Source organism: Sinocyclocheilus rhinocerous, unplaced genomic scaffold (genome assembly GCF_001515625.1).
Source record: "Sinocyclocheilus rhinocerous isolate Xijiao unplaced genomic scaffold, SAMN03320098_v1.1 scaffold2578, whole genome shotgun sequence".
Lineage (NCBI taxonomy): Eukaryota > Metazoa > Chordata > Actinopteri > Cypriniformes > Cyprinidae > Sinocyclocheilus > Sinocyclocheilus rhinocerous.
Window position 1 is genome coordinate 562,752 of NW_015643596.1, and position 21,078 is coordinate 583,829.

General features: G+C 36.0%; 1 protein-coding gene and 1 long non-coding RNA gene across 3 annotated transcripts in view; both read right to left on the reverse strand.

Moving 5' to 3' along the window:
* Positions 1–10,553: 10,553 nt before the first annotated feature.
* Positions 10,554–13,238, reverse strand: LOC107757462 (uncharacterized). Of its 2 annotated transcripts, XR_001641940.1 has the most exons (4): positions 13,116–13,238; positions 12,191–12,241; positions 10,941–11,107; positions 10,554–10,860 (listed from the first exon to the last, which is right to left on the reverse strand). It is a non-coding gene; the product is annotated as an uncharacterized LOC107757462 (long non-coding RNA). The 2 variants fall into 2 exon arrangements; XR_001641939.1 differs by lacking the exon at positions 12,191–12,241.
* Positions 13,239–13,630: 392 nt separating this feature from the next.
* Positions 13,631–21,078, reverse strand: part of LOC107757470 (beta-1,3-N-acetylglucosaminyltransferase manic fringe) — a 13,836-nt gene continuing 6,388 nt past the window's right edge. Inside the window, exons 2-8 of the mRNA XM_016574940.1 lie at positions 20,392–20,437; positions 20,208–20,310; positions 19,571–19,724; positions 16,998–17,083; positions 16,409–16,574; positions 14,747–14,832; positions 13,631–14,064 (exon numbers count right to left, since the gene is read on the reverse strand). Of these exons, the coding sequence (XP_016430426.1) occupies positions 13,968–14,064; positions 14,747–14,832; positions 16,409–16,574; positions 16,998–17,083; positions 19,571–19,724; positions 20,208–20,310; positions 20,392–20,437 (738 nt within the window). The 3' untranslated portion in view covers positions 13,631–13,967. The remainder of the gene's footprint in view (positions 14,065–14,746; positions 14,833–16,408; positions 16,575–16,997; positions 17,084–19,570; positions 19,725–20,207; positions 20,311–20,391; positions 20,438–21,078) is intronic.

The window sequence follows — 21,078 nt, forward strand, 5'->3', positions numbered from 1 at the left end:
CTTTTTGCTCTGTCACATAGGGCAACAGGCTCAATGAGAATGTTTAAACCCTTTAGTGACCTTTACAGACATGGTCATGTTGCCCAGCATGAGTGATAAATGAAGTGTCAGCATGAAGGAAAAGATAGTGTCATTTAAGTGAATGGATGTTCTTCTTGTCAAGAGATGGATGGTGGCTGAGATGGAACAGGTTGTACGTTGCAATTCTTTCAGATCGCTTTAGGACATGAAGGCCTTTACGGTCAGACCACAATGATGTACATTCAAAAAAAGATATAATTTTGAAATATAATTAAATAACCTGTTACTTTCCCTTCAAATTTCTTTAATATCAAAACCAGTAGTAAATTATTAATATACATGAGAAAATTTAAATAAGTAATAATAATTTAATAATTAGATTAGATAATATTCTATACAAATTTACAGTTTAAATAGTTTACTAAATGCATACTATTCAGACTATTTATAAAACCTACATAAACCCAGAAGCTTGCATATACTAAATAAACTGGGGGAAAAAACAAATAACCAAAACAATACAACATTTGCAGAAATATTTTTCCATTTTAAATGTCCTAATTTACATAAAGAGCGAGAGAGACAGGCAGTGTGCATTGCACCCTTTGCTTTGTTTCTCTCCCATTCTCTCCAACACACACCCTCATGCTCACACGGAAATGCTTGCAGCCACAAAAATCTACCCACATAACGGAGGTCTGAAGTCAGGCTCTGTTCTGAGCCTGATCTGTTTACCATTTAACTATTCGTTTGCATAAAAAGACCAAAAGAAGGCTTATAAAGTGGCAATGATAAGGGCAGGCAGACATGAGACAGGTCTAATATTATTTCAGCTTTGTCTATAAGACTGATAGGACCTGAGAGAAAATAACAGCCTTGGATAATTCAGCATGATGTGTTGGGCACTGGATAAAGCTCTCTGGATTAAGGAGGATATCACTAATGGATGCCCATTAGATATTGACAGCAAGCAAACAGATGCACCAATATGGACGTGTATGTTTGTGAAGACATATGCTTCAGAAATTTTCATATCTGCAGACAAGACCTTCCATTTCCAGAGTGATGCCGAGATACAATATCACTACACAAATTGGTCTTAAACTTTTCATAAAGAATTACTAAAGGGATTTTTGTTTTGGCCATATCTTATCTCATCTAGGACACCAAGTCAGCTGAGATGGTCACTTGCACCTTAATCTCAAAAGTAGTGTTGAAGTCTAAAGTTGAGACTAGTGAGAAAGTTGATAAACACAAAAACACAATGCAAAACACGTGAATAGCACTGTTCCAAGATGCACCAGCTTACAATATTCATCAGTATCAGGGGATAAATACATACCAACCTTACCAAAAAACAACCACCCTGATGTACGAGGACATTAGTTTGACATTGTGTTGAAGTGTTACAACATGTATGGCTCTCTAATACAAAATAAAACAGCAGAGGAGAACCACTGTCCTTTAGGGAAAAAGTTTTACCTCCAAAATACACTGTAAAAGTCTGTGAACTCACAGTTCTTATTAAAGTTACAGTGCCTCCAGTGTTGTAAGTCTCATACACACTGACAATGTCACCACTAGTAATCAAAGACTCCGAGAGCTCCATTCGAAGGATTATGGTCTTGTAATTTTCACATTCGCTTAGAGCCACAGGACAAGCTACTAAACAGGGTATTTCGGCTATTGAGCTGAGAGCAGGTAAAGGGGCTCGTGCTCTGAAAATTGCTACTTGCCTCCATCCTCCGAGACCAAATGGGGATTAATCGAGTCTAATTAAAGCTCATCTCCACTGCAAGCACTAATGTGGTCAATATCTATCCAGCGAGAGACTGTACTCAATTATCCCAGCCTCACAATTATCATCATCATTACAGCAGTGTCATTTTTACGCCAGTATTTCAGAGTTATCTTTTAAAGACCCGTTTCCTGTGAGAAAACGAGAAAAATATTTTTTTATTCCACCATTGGATGTCCCTCAATGCCATGTCCCTTTTCTCATTTGTCAGTTTTCCCCTCTCCTCCATTCCCTCCAACTTTCAGACAGGGCCTTGTCGGCAGGTGATGGATTGCAAGAGTCTCTCGGTTATCTCAGGAGTCACAGGTAATCTGGAATATGCCAGATGAGACCCAGGTTTGCCAAATGAGCCATTGCAAACACACATATGCACGGAGACACAAATACATTTACTATTGATTCAACAAACCAAATGCCCCATCACTCAACTGTTTAAATAAGGCCCTATCCAAGATATCGCTATCAACACTGGTCTCCCTCTGCATCCACACATACGTAATGCAATACTGCATGGACGGTTGGGAAATATTCCACCAAAAGTTCTGCACTAATGGAGCACAGCATGAGCACTTGTGAGCACCCTTCTGAATCAGAAAATGATAAATAGGATAACCTACAAACTTGAGGACTTGAAGGCAAATGAAGGCTACAGCATTGCATCAAGTGTGCCGTTTGGGACAACGTAATGACCTCTAGTAAAAAAAAAAAAATTTAAAAAAACAATGGCAAGGCACTTGAATTTACAGCAAGTAGTAATGGATCTCTACACCAGGACAAAGACACTTCATGGAAATTGAGACCTCACTTTTTTGAAGGTGGGTTTGCCTGATGGGAATTAGCTTATGGACAGTATAAGTGTCTAGAAAAAGCTGTGGTTAAAATGGCTGCCACAAAATTCATGTTGGACCTTCAATGTAGTGCAATGGGACTTTACAATGTACATTCTTGTTTGTTAAACATTAATTATCTGAAACAACTTACAGTACACTTCTACTACAGGGACAATTGCCCAACCTGGGGCACCTTGCTCAGGGCACAATGGCTGTAAATCATGAATCACTACTTTGGGTTTAAACCCAGGAGTTTCGGGTTACCAGCCTGGCATTTTCCCTTCCTGACATCCCTCGAGAATAATTAATAAACCAAGTTCTTAAAAATGAGTCTTACTGTCACCACGCCTCAAGTCCTACTGCTAATCCTCAACATTTGGGCCAGAGACAGAGCCGCTGAGGAAAAATTGCAACAGGTTTAGGTAGCACAACCAACAGAAGAGTGAGTCCCAGGTCAGCATGTACACCGGCTCTTGTCAACTGGACCGTGACATTGGCTAAAGAAATCAGCCAGATTGAAACCAGTGGACGAGAAACCCCCTATACCTCAAAGCAACACTAACATGGTCTCCACCACACACCTTGGAAAAAACCTGAGTCAGTTGCAGAACTACCCAGCAAAAAAAAAATGGAGTGGGAGGTTCTGAAAGTCAAAGCAAATCATTCTTTACTAGCAATGGCATTTGTTTTACCGTCCAAACTGGCCAAGGCAGTATGGTTCAGTGATTTGAGGTGGAGAGAGAGAATGAGAGGAGTCCTGAGTTTTAATGGCTCATTGTAGATTTTTGTGGCAGATGAAATATGTTTTAATTTGCCAAGCGCTAGAGGGGCTGTCGATAACTCACATGCGGGAGAAAGCACCAAAAGGCGGGAATGCTTTCTCTCTCTCTCTCTCTCTCACTTGCTTTCGTCAGTCACTCACGTTGGCGCTCCTGCATGTTCCCATGGTAACAGAGCACAGCAGCGATGCAAGGCGAGTCGCATGCCAAAACTGAATGAGATAGACACTAAATACAAATTCTCTCACTGTCTCTATCATTCTTTCTATCTATCCAACCAGTCGATTTACATCTCGCGTGAACACCTTGGTCATAAATTGAGTGTGACAGATTAACAGTGCAAATAACTGAAATTATGCATGCAAAAACTGGAAACGTAAATGTATTCAGGATTCAAAATTCTGAAAACCAGCATAGTTTTGCATTTGCATCCTATAAAATAGAGTATCAGAATCTATCATACCAAGTTGTACCAGGTGACATGATCCAAACGAGATCATGTACTTTACCCAGGAAAGGTGAAGGCTCGGATCAGAGGAGGATGATGCAGGTAGTATTTGGAAGTTCTGAAGTATATTGGAATATTCACGATCTCTCCAGCCGACCGAACAGATTCTGCGAAAAGCCACAGTATGAAAATGAGATGTCAAGTGTGATTAATCTTCACAACATGAGAGGACGAGAAATGGGGTGATTCTGGGGTGAAGAACAAGAAAGATCTGGAATAGCAATGAACGAGCTTGACATTCATCCATATTCTGTGCGGAGAGATTCCGAGACCTAAAGGATGTGTGTGGCATTCAGGTTAATGCGCACATTTTTATCTTTTACGGTTATATATTGCTTCTTTTCTAGAACATTTAGAGGTTGCCAAGTGAAGCTGTTCCTGTACAGTATGATACAACTAGTTTTTAGGTTGTCAATGGAATTTGGGTTCAAAATGCAGGAGTTGTACCAGGTATTGACATGATCCAAATGAGATCATGTACTTTACCCAGGAAAGGTGAAGGCTCGGATCAGAGGAGGATGATGCAGGTAGTATTTGGAAGTTCTGAAGTATATTGGAATATTCACGATCTCTCCAGCCGACCGAACAGATTCTGCGAAAAGCCACAGTATGAAAATGAGATGTCAAGTGTGATTAATCTTCACAACATGAGAGGACGAGAAATGGGGTGATTCTGGGGTGAAGAACAAGAAAGATCTGGAATAGCAATGAACGAGCTTGACATTCATCCATATTCTGTGCGGAGAGATTCCGAGACCTAAAGGATGTGTGTGGCATTCAGGTTAATGCGCACATTTTTATCTTTTACGGTTATATATTGCTTCTTTTCTAGAACATTTAGAGGTTGCCAAGTGAAGCTGTTCCTGTACAGTATGATACAACTAGTTTTTAGGTTGTCAATGGAATTTGGGTTCAAAATGCAGGCCTCAAATCAGTTTTAAATTAAGTTAAAACCAAAAAAAGACAATTGTCATTATTTAGTCAGTCAATCTCACACCAATCCAAACCTGGATGCTGGTTTTTGTGTAATGACAGTGATCAGTTTATATTCCATTTTAATATGCTAATATAAAGCTAAAGCTAAATCACTGAATTTGTGAAACCAGTGGTTAAAAGAAAACCTAATAACACTAGTTGCCAAAGAGTATGGATCAATCTTTGGGGGTCTAAAACAAATTTTTCACAAGGTTTTCTCCACGATTACCTGTTTGCTTAGCACCTGTTACCTGTTGGTCCTCCATGTCACCGCTTTAACTTTTATGTTGTAAATGTCTCTTTTCCCCACAAAGCTGTGGCAAGGATTACTTTCATTGTCCTTTTAGTGCCTTTAAAACTTGCTAGCATTGGTCACTATGGACTGTCATGGGTTAGGGGGGAAAAAAAACAGAATATCTGCATCTGTTTTCCACAGAACAAACACCATCATACAGGTTGGTAACAACATGGAGGTGACAGAATTGACCCTTCGTAGGGAGTTTGACTGACAGGCGATCGGACCAATCAATGCCAGATCTGCCATTTTTCTCTGACAAACAAACCAGACAGGAGAGTAGATTAACGTCAGTGGACTTCAACTTGAAAAATGGTGTGTATTGACGTTTTTCTGTGGTTGAAACAAGATACCTTCTGATGTTCATTTATGTTTATTTCATGCTATAAAAAGTAAAGAGGAAGAGATTATCGGTTCGCATGCTGCTTGAACTGAGGTGCTACAGCGATCTGTCACGACACATTAAAGAGCCACAAATTGGCTGCTTGAATTCCTTTTTAAAAAAAGACCAAATTTAAAAGCTGAAACATTGTTTCGTACCTAAAGTAACCTGCTCTGTCTAGTCTATTGGCGCATTGTCAGTTTCCTCTCTGCTCTGCAATATATTTTTCACTGCGTAAGAACATGATGTGTGTGGCTTGTCAGACGTAGCAACAGTTACTAAGGTGGTCTTTGCGAAAGGGTCAATTTCACCTCCAAACTATTCTGTGAAAGGGATTCACAGAACTCACACATTACCACATTAACTCATTACGAACACTATATTGTGTAAACACAAACACGGTCAAGTGTTCATAATGCAGCATCTTGAAATCTCCTTGGGCAGATCCCTGCTTAGTCATTGGCCTGTGAGCAGTGTGTAAATATCATTCACACTTAAATGATCTGTTAATTGAGAGACAGACTCGAGATCTGACAGGGTGGACCAACAGGGAAAGTAGCGCTATGCTAACAAATGGTTGCGCCTAAATTTGCAATACTAACACAAAACACTAATCTGAGAGAAAACATTACAAGGCCCCTGAAGAATGAACCACATGCTATGGCAAATAATGCAGCACACACACGGTTCTGAACAATCTGTTTCACAAGAAGAGCAATACTAGCATTAGCTTTAATTTAACCTAAACCAAAGCAATCACTTCTTCACAAGTCAAAATGCAACCCAAATTAACCCTATTGAAATGAACCCGAATTAAACCCGATTTGTAAATATGTGCTCCAGTTATTATAATACACAATTAATAACCACACATTATTATAACTAAACACCTGTTTTATTTTTGTTTGTTTTTTCAATCTATGAAGTATAAAAGCTTTAAAATATCTCCATTTACAGCAGTAAAATGGCCTACATATGCTGTTTCATGTCTCTTTAAGTGTCTTACTTTCATCCACGCGAGGGCCATCCATCTCTAGCAGCATGTGTTTTGACAGATATGGTGATGTCACACCTGGGGAACGAGGTGCTGATGGTGATTCAATGTGTTGGAGGTCAGATTTCTTACTGATGTTTATGTCAGCCGGTCATCAAGGTTAAAAGCTGTCAACTAAGGGAATTACAGTGTGCTAACCGCCCATCCCAAACGTACCTTTGAATTGAGCGGTCACATTTTCCAGAAGAAGGCCGAAAGCAAAGAGCAGATTCCTGACACTTAAGCAAAACGCTACTGACAGGTCTGTAAACACATTACTTTTAGTGTCATGGTCCATTAGCGGGACGCAAGGACTTCAGATGTGGATCCTCTTTCTGATTGTACGTTCCAAGTGACCTAGTTTGGCTTCTCCTGCAATTGAAATCCATCTACATATTGTTCCATTTTTAACAAATACTTGGATTTTAATGTAATCATTACATTTTCAATGATGATGTGCTGCACCCTGGTGGTTAGGAGAGGTACCGCAAGCTCCATACTGTGAGTGACTTACTGTTTTGTTTTATGAGGATGGGATCTCCCCTTCCTCCTCTCTCACCATCTGTCTGGGAATTCTCCCTTCCTGAAATTCACCTAAACAGCTTCCCTCCCTCCTTTCTCCCCTCAACCTCATCTTCTTTAGTTGCAATTCTGCAATTCAACTTTCACTATTAGTCTCTACAATGACAAAAATGAATGGCTACCAAATAGCAAAAAAATCAACTAGCTGTGCAACACTGCTTTACTCCTGATAGTGTTAAAGGTTCACTAGTTACATTTACAATTCTGGGCACTCTGGGAAATTGCGTCCTATATTCATATACTTGGGAAAAATTTAAATAATAATAATAATTTAAAAAAATAATAAACAAATAAAACGTTGCCTAGCAATACTTTGTCAACGACTAACACAATATACCCCACAGCAGTGTTGTTTTTGTGAACTAAATATAAACTATTAAAAATTATTTTCGGTAATTGAAATGAAGCTGAAATAAAATCAAATCTAGGTATTAGATGAAAAACTTAAACTTAACAGCAGGTTAGAAATGTTAACGGAAATAAATTATGCTTAAGCTGAAGCACTAAAATTACTTAAAAACAAAACTGAATATATTGAAATACGTGACCCTGGACCACAAAACCAGTCATAAGGGTAAATTTTTCAAAATACATCATCTGAAAGCTGAATAAATAAGCTTTCCATTGATGTATGGTTTAGGATAGGACAATATTTGGTCGAGATACAACTATTTGAAAATCTGGAATGTGAGGGTGCAAAAAAAAATCTAAATATTGAGAAAATCGCCTTTAAAGTTGTCCAAATGAAGTCCTTAGCAATGCATATTACTAATCAAAAATTAAGTTTTGATATATTTACGGTAGGACATTTACAAAATATCTTCATGGAACATGATCTTTACTTAATATCCTAATGATTTTTGGCATAAAACAAAAATCTATAATATTGACCCATACAATGTGTTTTTGGCTATTGCTACAAATATACCCAAGCAACTTAAGACTGGTTTTGTGCTCCAGGGTCACATATATAAAAGATTTTTATCCAGTATTTGGTGACTTGTGGAACACCACAACCGTAACAAAAAAGTTGTTATACCCTGTGTGAGCAAACTCAGTAAGTTTTAGTCCAATGCAATAATAAAAATAAAGTCCTCTCTAGGATCTCTAAAATGACTGGAACACAACATGAGGGTTATTACAAAATATGGTATCTTGTTCATGGTCCTAAAACAGCAATGTTTCATTCTTTTGTTCCCTCTCTCCTCACAAGGTCATTTCAACCTGGCCTGAGCTCTCTGCCCTTAACATGCAAGTTAATGTGTGAGGGTCAAATCCTGAGCTACAGGTCTAAATCACAGTATTGACCCTACGGGGACAGGGACACGGAAAAAGACAGCCTGACATGAACTGAGTCATTGTGAGTCTTCTTGAAGAGACAGAAGAACATACACTCTGTCAGCCATTTGTTTGTGTGATGATGTCCATGCCAAAAATTAGCCCTTTTGGTCGTTGTATTTTTTGTTTCCTAGGCAAGGAACTGCCTAAGATTTTCTGTTCGGAGGACTTCTTCTACATCACGTTTGGTCCCGAATTAATTGAAACAAGGGTTAGAGGGTCAGTGCTGAAGAAATCACCTCTGCTTCTTCCGTCTGGCTTGAGAAAACAGAAAAAGTCCCATTTCAGGCAACTAAAAAAAGAGTTTCAGTGTGAAGGTGATTGGCAGTCCAGCACTTTCTATATCTGTGGAGGGCTATCAGAACAGGAGCTATTCTGTTCTCTAGAAGAGCACAAAAAGCCTTTGGATGGGTTTAGAGAGGCAATACGGTCAGGTTTTTATGTCAAGGTCAAGGTCCCAATGTGAGCTTTCCTTTGAGAAATGCGCTACAAAGTCTCAGTGCAGGGTTATACATTCAGCTGCACTTTTACACAGATCAGGTTTTTGGGTCATGTTACTTTTGATTGAACATGCAATCATTAAGTAACCAGTCAAGAGTCATTACGCACAATCTCACACTGATTCGGCTTAATAAACCAACAAGTCATGTAAACACCTTACATGGTGTACTTTAATCAAGAAAATGTCATTAATGGGGTCATTAATGAGTTAAAGAAAAATTTGATATCTAGGTTTTACACCGATGATCTGCAGTCATTTTATTTATTGGGCCTCATCTATTAAACATGAGCAGAACAAATTTGCGTAAATTGGTTGTAAATTGTCCCAATTACATTTAGTGACAATTTACACAAAATTAGTTTTATTGATTACACTGAAATCCGTTTAGCATGTTTCACTAATGAGGTGCAATGTACGCATATCTAATGGTTTTGGCATCAAGACAAAGGATAATTTCACAACTTCATGTTAACTAGGGCTGCACGATAAATCGCATGCGATATTTAACGCGCATCTTGTCAGTAAAGCCATTCTGTAATCAGCGGTAAATCTCCATCACCTGCGGGCTTTCACATGGAGCAGCATTAACTACACAGAGCCGTTGTTCACCGACAAGCTGCGCAAAACATGCACAAAATATGATCGTGGTTTTGCGCAGCTTGTCAGTGAACAACGGCTCCGTGTAGTTAATGCTGCTCCATGTGAAAGCCCGCAGGTGATGGAGATTTACCGCTGATTAAAGAACAGACTTTACTGACAAGATGCGCGTTAAATATCGCATGCGATTTATCGGGCAGCCCTAATGTTAACACAATTTTCTTGTGTTATTGCTTAATTGATTTTCATTTTATTTTGCATTAAACCTACAAAAAAATACAAATTAAATATGAATTTAAACAATATTTAATAAATTAAATACAAAGAAAATATTCAATTTAATTAAATGTAACATTTTCATTAATTAAAAAGCTAAACCTAAAAAGAATTTATAAATGAAATATGAATCAAAATATTTATAAATTAAATGCATGCAATAAATTATATTTTTATATATAAGAAATAATTCATTCTCTTTTAATATTTAAATAATATTTATAATAATTCAATTTATTTTTCATTAATTAAAAATCTAAAATTAAAATATATTTTATACATTTAGTATGAATTTAAATATTTATAAACTAAATAAAAATACATGTAATAAAGGATATTATAAATTATATAAATTATAATAACCCATTTTATTTCACATTTAAGTTATATCATTTTTATATATCAAAATCAACAAAATCTATAAATTCAATTTGTTTTTCATTAATTAACTGGGAAAATATTATTTATAAATTAAATATACATTAAAATATATACATAAATATACATCTTAATTTTTAAATATTATGAACATAAAACTCATTTTATTTCATATTTAATTTGTAAAAATTTTTATTAACTTTTTTTCCGTTAATGGAAAAACTAAACACATCACAAAATCACATTAAAAAGACTCACCTAAACCCAGCACAAATGTCCTGAGGATGTGCAGATTTTTAAGATATGCTCTCACATTGCAAAAAAAAGACTTTAAAAGTTCAACATTAGCTGGTTGTAAACAGGAACACAGTGAGCCGAGGGTTTTCTTGCACTCTCATAGAAAGGTCTGGTTAGAAGTCAGTGCGTGTCTCTGCCGTTGAGAGGAGGGGGGTTCCATGGAGATGAACCCTCAGCGGGCTCTCAGAGTGGAGGGCCACTCCACCGCTCTCTACTCTGCCCCCTCCATTATCAACATCAATTGATGGCTGCTAAGCCACAAACGGCCCCTCAGAAAAAAGGAGAAAATTCTTTCAGTGAGACACCTGCTGCGAGAGCTTGTGTATTCATTGAGATTGTATTGATTTACCTATTGATTTTTTTGTAGGAGGCTGCTGGGGTTCATGGCACGATGGCTATTGATTCCCAAGAGTTGCGGCACCACACAGCTTGTCCATGTGAACTGTGGCATTGCTAAGGTGCTTTCATTGCATCCAGCCTCAGAACGAGATACCAGGCTTTTTAAAGCAAGTATATCTATAGGAACAATAAATGACCAACGTGATAGCTTTAATATCTCAACTGTTTCTCCAAGACAGCGACAAAGCAGATGGAACTTTCTCTTGAGAAACAGAACCTAGAAATCTAATGTATCTCTTCTAGAGTTTCGGAAGAATCTCAAAAATGTGACAAATTTTACAAAACTGTGCCCAGATTTGTCAAAATATCAAAGTCTGCAAAAATCAGGGACTTTGTTATAAACGTAATTATATTTCTCCTAAGGATTTTCAAATTAAGACAAACTTGATACTTCAATGAAACATTATGAAATATTATTGAAATCTCATGAGCTCTGGAAGAGCAATAAAACTCAGATATCATCAAGATACTGTATGTCAACATGTTTATCAAATTTCAGTTGTCATGGCAACAGCAGTCTAGTCATGTACCATAAGCACTAGTAATAAAGACAAGGCTGAATCTCAAGAAAATCAAAATCATCCCAAATCATAAGCTGTTATTATTATTATTATTATTATTATTGGAAAATATGGAAATGCAAAAAAATATATTAAAAGAACATTTTTAAGAAAAATGAAAATGAATTATTTGGATTATATCATCTTCAGGAATGCTGAAAACATACTTTACAATCTAAATAATAATAATAATAATAATAATAATAAATAATAATGTATTATTGGAAATTATGAGATAATAATTGAAGTTTATTGTTAGAACGATTAAATTATTTTGATTTTATTATTATTATTAAATTATTAAAATGCATAAACATTAATGGGAATGAGAGCATGGGTTACAACGAAAGGTGTGCTTCATAATATCGGACTACATTATGTTAATGGTTGGTTCTTATGTAAATGTTCCTTATGCAAAATAATTTTTTTTTTAAAACTTCTGTTATGGCCCAGACATCTTTTGACAGTTTCCTTGAGTTTCATCCTCAAACGAACGCGCAGACAGATGCATCGAGAGCTCAAGCTGTCAGTGCATGTCCACACAAGTAAAAAAAAAACACACATAAATACTGTTATCAAGCTGCAGGGCGTTCATTGACCAACACACACGACATCAAAACGCTGCACCAATTGAACCCACCTGCCCACATACAAGCCTGTCAGCGCAGAGCCATTACTCCGAGTCGCTAAACTGAAAGGAAACAGACAGACGCAGTGCGCGAAAGTAGAATTACACAATCACCCTCATCCATTGGCGTAGAATACGCGGGGGACGTGTATATAGACGTATATGGGGATAGATAGATAGATAGATATATAGATAGTAATTGTATATATTATTTTATTTCGAAAAATATATATTTGTGACACTTATATATATACACACATATATATGTAATATAATAGATACAATAATCAATTTAAAAGGGCATTTAAAAGCGTGCCTTTCTTGTGGTACCATGGCATTATAAACCTAGCTCCCTGTGTCCGACTACAAGATAAATAGAGCGTGTGACAGCTTTTATTAACTCCAGCTGCTTTTATGGCCATACAGATCAGGCGGTGAGCAGACGGCAGAAAATGAGATTGCGAATCTTCTTCTCTGGTTGGTTTGATTTGGTCTACTGAATGTCACAGGTGGACATTAAGACTTATGGGGCGGAAAGAAAACTTTCCAAATGTATGTTGTAAAACAAACAAAAGACCCATTTAATGCTATACTGCAATACTTTGAGGTAGAAAGTTAATCTGAATTTATGGATGTAATCTCAAAAAGTCTGTCAAACACTCAATCAATTATCAAATATTAAACTTAATAAAATGCTAAATAACATTAAATCAGTTTTCCAAAGGTTCATCTACATGATAAAAGTGCATTCAAAAGTACATCATAGGCCTTTCAACTCTAAACAAGTCAAGCCAAGTAAAAACTCAACTAATTCAACATATAAACAAATACAGGCCAATATTTCAAAAGTTTTGGCTTCTCCAGCGTCCAGCCCTAACATAAGCACTTCAAGGGGGAATCAGCCACCAGCAGACATAACACAAAGAATCAAACTCACTCAGGGAAAGATGTGATCGCTTAGGCCTTGTAATGCATAATCACACTGGAATTGTGCTAGCTTGTTTGGTGTACTAAACTCTCTTGTTTGCTAACACTGACCGCCTCCCACTTGATTGCTTGATTCATTTGATTGGCAGGTGGTCTTAAAAGGACAGTACCCACTGAAGCCCTGTCTTAAAGGGCCAGTGCATGATTATGCCTATCTGTCTAATGTAGGAAACACACAACCACAATAAATATATTTGAGTTAGGAAATCATTCAGAATCATTATACAGGAAAATAATCTTTATTTATCTAAAACTGTATGAAAATGTATTTCAAAACACATTTTAGTGGATATCCACTTATCTTAAGTGCTTCATATAAATCATACAGTACAAATATATTACAGTAATCAAAATGCATACAGTGCAAATACAAGAATACAAGTGATAATAGAAAGAAACAAATGTGATTACCCTGTTTTGAAATCTTTCCATTTAAAATTTTTCAAAACAAATAAATTCATCAAGTGAACTGATTTTAAAGCATTTTTACACTTACAAATATACAGTGCATTGACAGAGATGTGTTATTTTGATATTTAATAATCACAAATATATTTAGAATTCAAGGAATCAAATGATCATATAATAACCAAAATGTGCAGCGTGTAGACAGAAGTTACACTTCCAATTTCAATAACAATAATGGCTCAGTTAAATGTTGAGGTTTCTCAGTTTCCTCATTTGACCAACATGCAGTGCTTTCGGCTTTTGTTGGCTCCTTATCACACAAATGTCTTATAAGGACACTTATGCATTGAAATTCTCACATTATACATGATTATTTTCCATTTAGCCCACTGCATCATGGGAGAACATGTTGATTCCATGACAAGGCGCTTTTGAGGGCTACAGGGCACCAACTTGTTGTAGGGTACAGAAGACAATGGACTGTCCTGAACCTGAAAAAACAAAACAACATTAGCTAAAAACATCTTAAATGCATTATATTCACACTATATGATGAGTTTTAAAAGTCGTATATTAAAAAATGCTTTAAAAAAAGAAAAGGATTAGTTTGTCTTATGACTTTTGGTTCAAGCCGTGGTTAACGTTTCAGCAGGAACCGAACTTTACTGGGTCTCAAAAACAAGTATGTGTTATCTCGAGGAAAACGCAAAACCTTTTAGCCTGTGAAGAGTTTGGCAATACATACAGACAAATTTATTCAGATTAAGCCGATTAATACGAGGAAGTGCTTTTAAACTGCCCGTAAGAGATGTCTGCTCACGAAGTGTGTAAGCATGGATTTGTGGTGATAACAGAAAAAGCTTGGATGTTTAATGCTAACACAGGCAGAAAGATGTGTGAGAAGATATCACACTCACTGTGGTAAGCATATTTTACAGATAAACATACAAATATTAGCATGAAATTAAATTTCAGTAACTTTAGTAGAAGGATAACATGCTTTTACATCAGTTAAAGTGGTTATATCTACTTAAACTTTACTTTATCTGATCATTTGTCTTGAATGAATAAAGGAAAGTGGAGTTAGCGGCAGTATGCGTCATCTTTTAGTCACAAATAACAAATCTGTATCCACAGGGCCTGTGGGTGTGTGAAGGTGTGTGCATGACTAACCTGGACGGATCTTCATCTTTGGTAAAAACTCCTTTTAGCTCAACACTGTTCATTTTATTCTCAAACCATCCATAGCTGAGAGTCACCTTCAGGGTTAGGGGTAGAGAAACAAACAAGAAGAACAGATGGCATGCTGTTAGAATTGAATAAGTAGTCTGATTTTAACTAACAATCTCATTTTGGCCCAAAATGTGTTTTGTCTATTAGCATCCCTTCCTCTGAGGTAAAATATTAGCCTTCTGTTCTTTGAGGTAAAATATTAGCATCTAGACTAGATCTTTTTGTTAAAATATTAGCATCCAGTTCTCTGAGGTAAAATATTAGCCTTCTGTTCTTTGAGGTAAAATATGTGACCCTGGACCACAAAACCAGTCATAAGGGTCAATTTTTTAAAATTGAGATTTATACATCATCTGAAAGCTGAATAAATTTCCATTGCTGTATGGTTAGTTAGGATAGGACAACATTTGGCCGAGATACAACTATTTGAAAATCTGGAATGTGAGGGTGCAAAAAAATCAAAATACTGAGAAAACTGCCTTTAAAGTTGTCCAAATGAAGTTCTTAGCAATGCATATTACTAATCAAAAATTAAGTTTTGATATATTTATGGTAAGAAATTTACCAAATTTCTTCATGGAACATGATCTTTACTTAATATCCTAATGATTTTTGGCATAAAAGAAAAATCGATAATTTTGGCCCATACAATGTTTTTTTGGCTATTGCTAAAAATATACACCAGCGACTTAAGACTGGTTTTGTGGTCCAGGGTCACATATTAGCATCTAGCTCTTTTTGTAAAAATATTAGCATCCAATTCTTTAAGGTGAAATATTAGCCTTCAGCTCTTTGAGGTAAAATATTAGCATCCAGTCCTTTGTGGTAAAATATTAACATTCAGGTTCTTTTTGGTAATATATTAGCATCCAATTCTTTGAGGTGAAATATTAGCCTTCAGTTCTTTGAGGTAAGATATTAGCATCCAGTACTTTGATGTAAAATATTAGCATCCAGTACTTTGATGTAAAATATTAGCATCCAGTTTTTGGAAGTGAAATATTAGCCTTCAGTTCTTTGAGGTAAAATATTAGCATCCAGTACTTTGACATAAAATATTAGCCTGCAGTTCTTTCAGATAAAATTTCAGTGCCCAGTTCTTTGAGCTTAAATATTGACATTCAAATTTTTAAGCTAAACGTATTTACATCCAGTTTCCAGTTCTTTGAGCTAAAATATTAATATCCCATTTGTAGCATACCGTGGAAAAGTGCTAAAGTTGCTAAATATGCTAAGTTGTTGTGTATGCTTGCCTGAGCGATTGTTAGCATTTTGCTAGGTGGATGCTAAGGTATTCTACAGTAGATGTTTCTAGATCATTGCTAGTTGGTTGCTAGGGTCGTCTAAGGGATTGCTTCTGAAAATACTTCTGATCACTTCTTTTCAACAATTAGCATGATTCAAGCTGTGGTAAAGTTGCTGTATGCTAAGGTGTTGTGAATGCTTGCCTGAGTGGTTGCTAAAGTATTATAGGAGGTTGCTTACTAGCCTAAGTCAAAAGATACTTTTGTCAAAATTCAAAAGAATGCTATCATTCATTTCCATACCATTTCTTTATTTCTTAAATAAGCAATACTAACAGCCACCACTAAAAAATCTCACCTGTTTTGGGATATCACTAGGGACAAGAAGAAGTAGGTTTTCCAGATGAGAGTGGAACATGTTGCTATGGACCATTGAGATTCCCAGACGCCTCTCAACTATAAAGCCCACTGTACAGTCATCAGGTAACATGATTACAGCAGAGGTCTGCTCGAACCTGGGACCACTGCAAATAGAGACATCCAAATAACACATATAATCTCAGTTTATACTCATTAGCTGCATCTCATTTTGGAGGCTATGCTCTCCGGAGGTTGCATTTGAAGGCTGTGTACATCATCTGGTCAGTCTCATTTAAAAAAAAGTACCCATTAAATTGCAAAGTATACAAGAAATGACAGTATTTTACACCTCACAAGGAATAAAAGTCAATTTTATTACAGTTACTTTTCTTAAATAAGACATCCTTGATGACGTATGCAACCTACAAATGTGACCTCTGGAGGACACAGCCTCCGAAATGAGACGCAGCAATTGCTGTCTTGGAGAAACAATTGAGGTACCTTTTGTGATCAAGGCACAAGTACCAACATATGCATGAAATGGCTTCAGAACCAAAGTCAAACACACACGCTGAATCAGGCCTCACCTTGCCCAGGGTGCCATCTTCTCTGCCAGCTTCCTGCTCAGACAGAAACCAGCCCCTCCTGTAGCAAACCAGAAATGGACGTCCCTCTGAAACAAAACAGAGGAAAAAGTCAACCAGTCAGCTTCCACATCAGCCTAAGGATGTGGCTCTATATAGCACACAAAATATTGCACATACATGAAAATAAAATAAAAAATATGTCACATTTTCATATTTGATTGCTACAGTTCCTTATGATTAAAGAATCAATTCTCTAAAACAATCTGAAGCTCTAGTGGTGCAATCGGTCAGTGTGTGATGGTTGTACAGCAGAACATGTGGAGACTCGCTGAGGTTTTGAGTAAAAGCCTCGCCTAAAGAAGGTATTTAAGCAAAAAGTCTTGCAGATGAACCTCAAAGCAGGTTCCTCAGAAAACTTTGTGCAAAGGGTAAAAATATATTATATACAATTCTTACATTTCATACATTTGAAACAAAAACAAATTATATGGGAAAATTATATTATATTATGTACCGTAATTATATAATTTAATATATTTGAACTATATATAATATTACTTTATAATATTAGTATGCATAATGTAAAGTGAATGATTCATTGACTTCACTTGTCACTTGTTTTGTTCCTGAATGATTTAGTGTTTATGAATGAATCGGTTGAATGAATGATTCATTGGCTCATTCATAAAAAACGGTCACTTCTTTTGTTCCTGCATGATTCAGCGTTTTTGAATGAATCTGATGAATAAATGATTCATATAAATGATTACTGTTTGGTTCCTTAATGATTCAGCATTTTAATCGTGAATGATTCAATGATTCACGTATAAAGTCGGTTGTTTTTTTTCATTCCTGAATGAATCTGTGCTTTCGAATGAATCAACTGAATAAATAATTAATTTACTTAATCACAGACAACAGACAGACATTTGTCGCCACCCACTGGCGTAATGTAACATAAAAAGAGTACCCACTACTAATGCAAAAAAAATACAAATCTACTTCCTTCAATTCAAATTTTCACTTCTTTAAACCTTCTCTCCCTCTGTAAGCTCTCAGTGCATGTCTGCTCTTCATTTCTTGGCTTTCCTGAAAGTCTAAACAGGTTTGTTTTCCTGTGGGATTCTGTGGAGCATCATAAGCAACAGGTGCATAAATCTGACCATGTCCAGCTACTCATCCCCCCATCCGTTTATCCCTCCCTTCATTCCTCTGTGTGGCCATTACCCTCAAGGTAACACACAGCCCTTTTCTGTCCTCTCATCCTTTCGACTGTATTTCTCCCCTGTAGGGAGCTGTGGCCTGTCCAGCCAGATGTATAAATGTGGACATTAAAAACACAGAGGACACACAGAGAGGCAGATAGGACGGATCAGGTTGTGTTCACCAGAACGAAAGAGCAGTTTAGATTCAACGGGGCTTTGAGTGTCCGACTGAGAAAAAGCAGTGTTATATACAGAGGAAAATACTGAAGAACAAAGCAAAGGAAGCAGGCAAAATGGGTCTGTAGAGAGACACCACAACTAAAAAGAAAAAAAGCATACATTTTTAAAGAACTTTTTTCAATTAAAACATTAAAAATAAAATACAAATATATTATATATTATATATTATATTATTATATTATATATCAAATGTAAACATTCTACATGAACATAAATATTATCTATATGAACATATATTTTGTATGTATTAATATATATTTTGTAATTTATTTTTAAAGTATTATTCATAAAAGGTACACATTTTATATAAACATATACTTCATAGATGTATTAAAGATACTTTAAAAAATACTTTAAATTAACGTAACCTCTCCATACCATTCATAATTAATTATTATTATTTTAAATAATTAATTTTGAATGTAATTATTGCATCAAAATATATATTTTTTTTTTTTACTATTTCTTGTTTTTTTTCTTATGATCTTGTGGACAAATATGAAGCAGACATATTGTTTTTGGCAGGTTTTGTGTCCTAATCATCAAACAAATATATAAAATTCCATGCAAATACAGGAACAACAAGGAACTAAAGGACTAAAGAAATGGGTATGGTGGGTATAACTAATCCACTTTTTTTTCTTTTTCTTTCATTCCAGTGAACAGAAGTAGAGTCCAGCAGGGCGGCAGACATGAAAGACAGGTTTAATTTTTATTACCCAGGTGCCTCTGTGACCCAAGAGATATAGAGCAGAGAAACACAGAGAGAGAGAAAGGATGAGGAAACCTGAACTGAATGGCTTGTCTGTTCCTGCAGACCTCACACAAACACACACTACTGAGGGAGTAGCTCCAAAGACAGCATGACTACAAACACACACACTCAACATGACTGCCATCACACACTGTACATGATTGGATTAATTCCCCCGTCAATACTGACAGTTTTTCTCTCCGGCTATACATTAAAAGACCAGAGAGAACTGTCCAGATCAATAAGAAATAAAGCTCTAATCACTGATTGATCCCTGAAGGAAAATGCTCTTTTGCTACAAGTTCATTGCAGAAAAATGTTGGTAAAGGCTGTTGGTAAAAAACAAAAACAAACATATCAATACAACAACTGACCGTCTTATTTCCTTCCAGCATCTCCTGGGCTCTCATTGGCCGATCCAGGCTTGGTTTGCCCACATAGATGTCGCTGTCCGCTGGGAAGGCCTCCAGGAGAGATAGAAGGGCTCCAGGGTTCAGGTAGTTATCATCATCAACATGACACAACCACCTGTGGCAAAAAAATATCACAATATATATATATATATAGAGAGAGAGAGAGAGCGAGAGAGAGAGAATATTTATTTATTTATTAATTTATTGATTAATATATATATATATATATATATATATATAAAACAATACAATATAGTAAATATTACATATAATAACACATTGCATAAAAGCAATATAGATAGATAGATAGAGAGAGAGAATGTTTTTATTGATTAATTTTTCAAATGTATTTACTTTTACTTTTTTATCATTTATACATAAATTTATTGTTTTAATTTTTTGTTATCGTTTAAATGTTAAGTAAATATCAATATTAAAGCAGGTTATTGTAGGCTCTGGATTTGTAAAATAAAATAAAAAGTACATAAAAAGTACACATACCAATACATACTATTAGAAAAGAGAAAATCTGTGGCTGCCATGTAGACATCAAAATGAATCGCACCATAAGGTCACATTGTGTTATTGGCCGACTCACTTTTTGTCAGAGGCCATGAAGTGGTCGTACTCGGCAGCCATCTTGCAGGATAAAGCTTGATGACTGTGCTCCGGCGGGCAGTCTGTGACGACGATGTTAAATCCTGTGAGCAAAGACACATACAGTGAGTGAAGGGCAAAGATTCATAAGCTCAGATCGGTCCTGCAGAAGAACGATGATCTACCTTCAGAGGAAACGTCTTCATCTGGACTGTCTGTGAAGATGTACGTCTGTAAAAGTGAAACAAACACAAATTCATGAGGCAACCCTGCATATTAATTCTGAAATGGTGTAATACTAGCCTGGTGGTCTTATGAGGACAAGTAACATCCAAACTCCCATCATGCACTGCTGTGAGACAACAGCTGGTGCACCAGGAGGCCTCAGAGCATCTGTGTTCCCAGCCATTAGAAGTCTGATTTGTAATTACCAATGTTGTCTCAAGGTGGGGCGACACAAATGCTGTTTGTGTTTTTGTGTGAAGGAGTCTAAAAACTACCGCTCAGATAACTGCGTTGGCAAAAAAATTTGAAACATTATCAAACAAAAATATTATAAAAATATTTATGTAAATTATTGTATGTATGAGGTGTGTTTGAAGCCACTTAAAATAGCCCAAATTAACATTAAATTAACATTAAAATTAAAAGTAAACAATGACAATGCAGTCAGCACATTTTTGTTGTGAGGAATTGTATTTATGTCAATGATTTATTTGGATTTATTTTTCTTTATATTTTATTTTTTTATTTATTTATTTTATTTTTTGGACAACATTTCTTTGGAATAATTTTAACAAAAATATATATATATATATATTTTTTTTATTTTTTTTATTCTCTTATGGTCACTACGCATAATTACAGAGGGT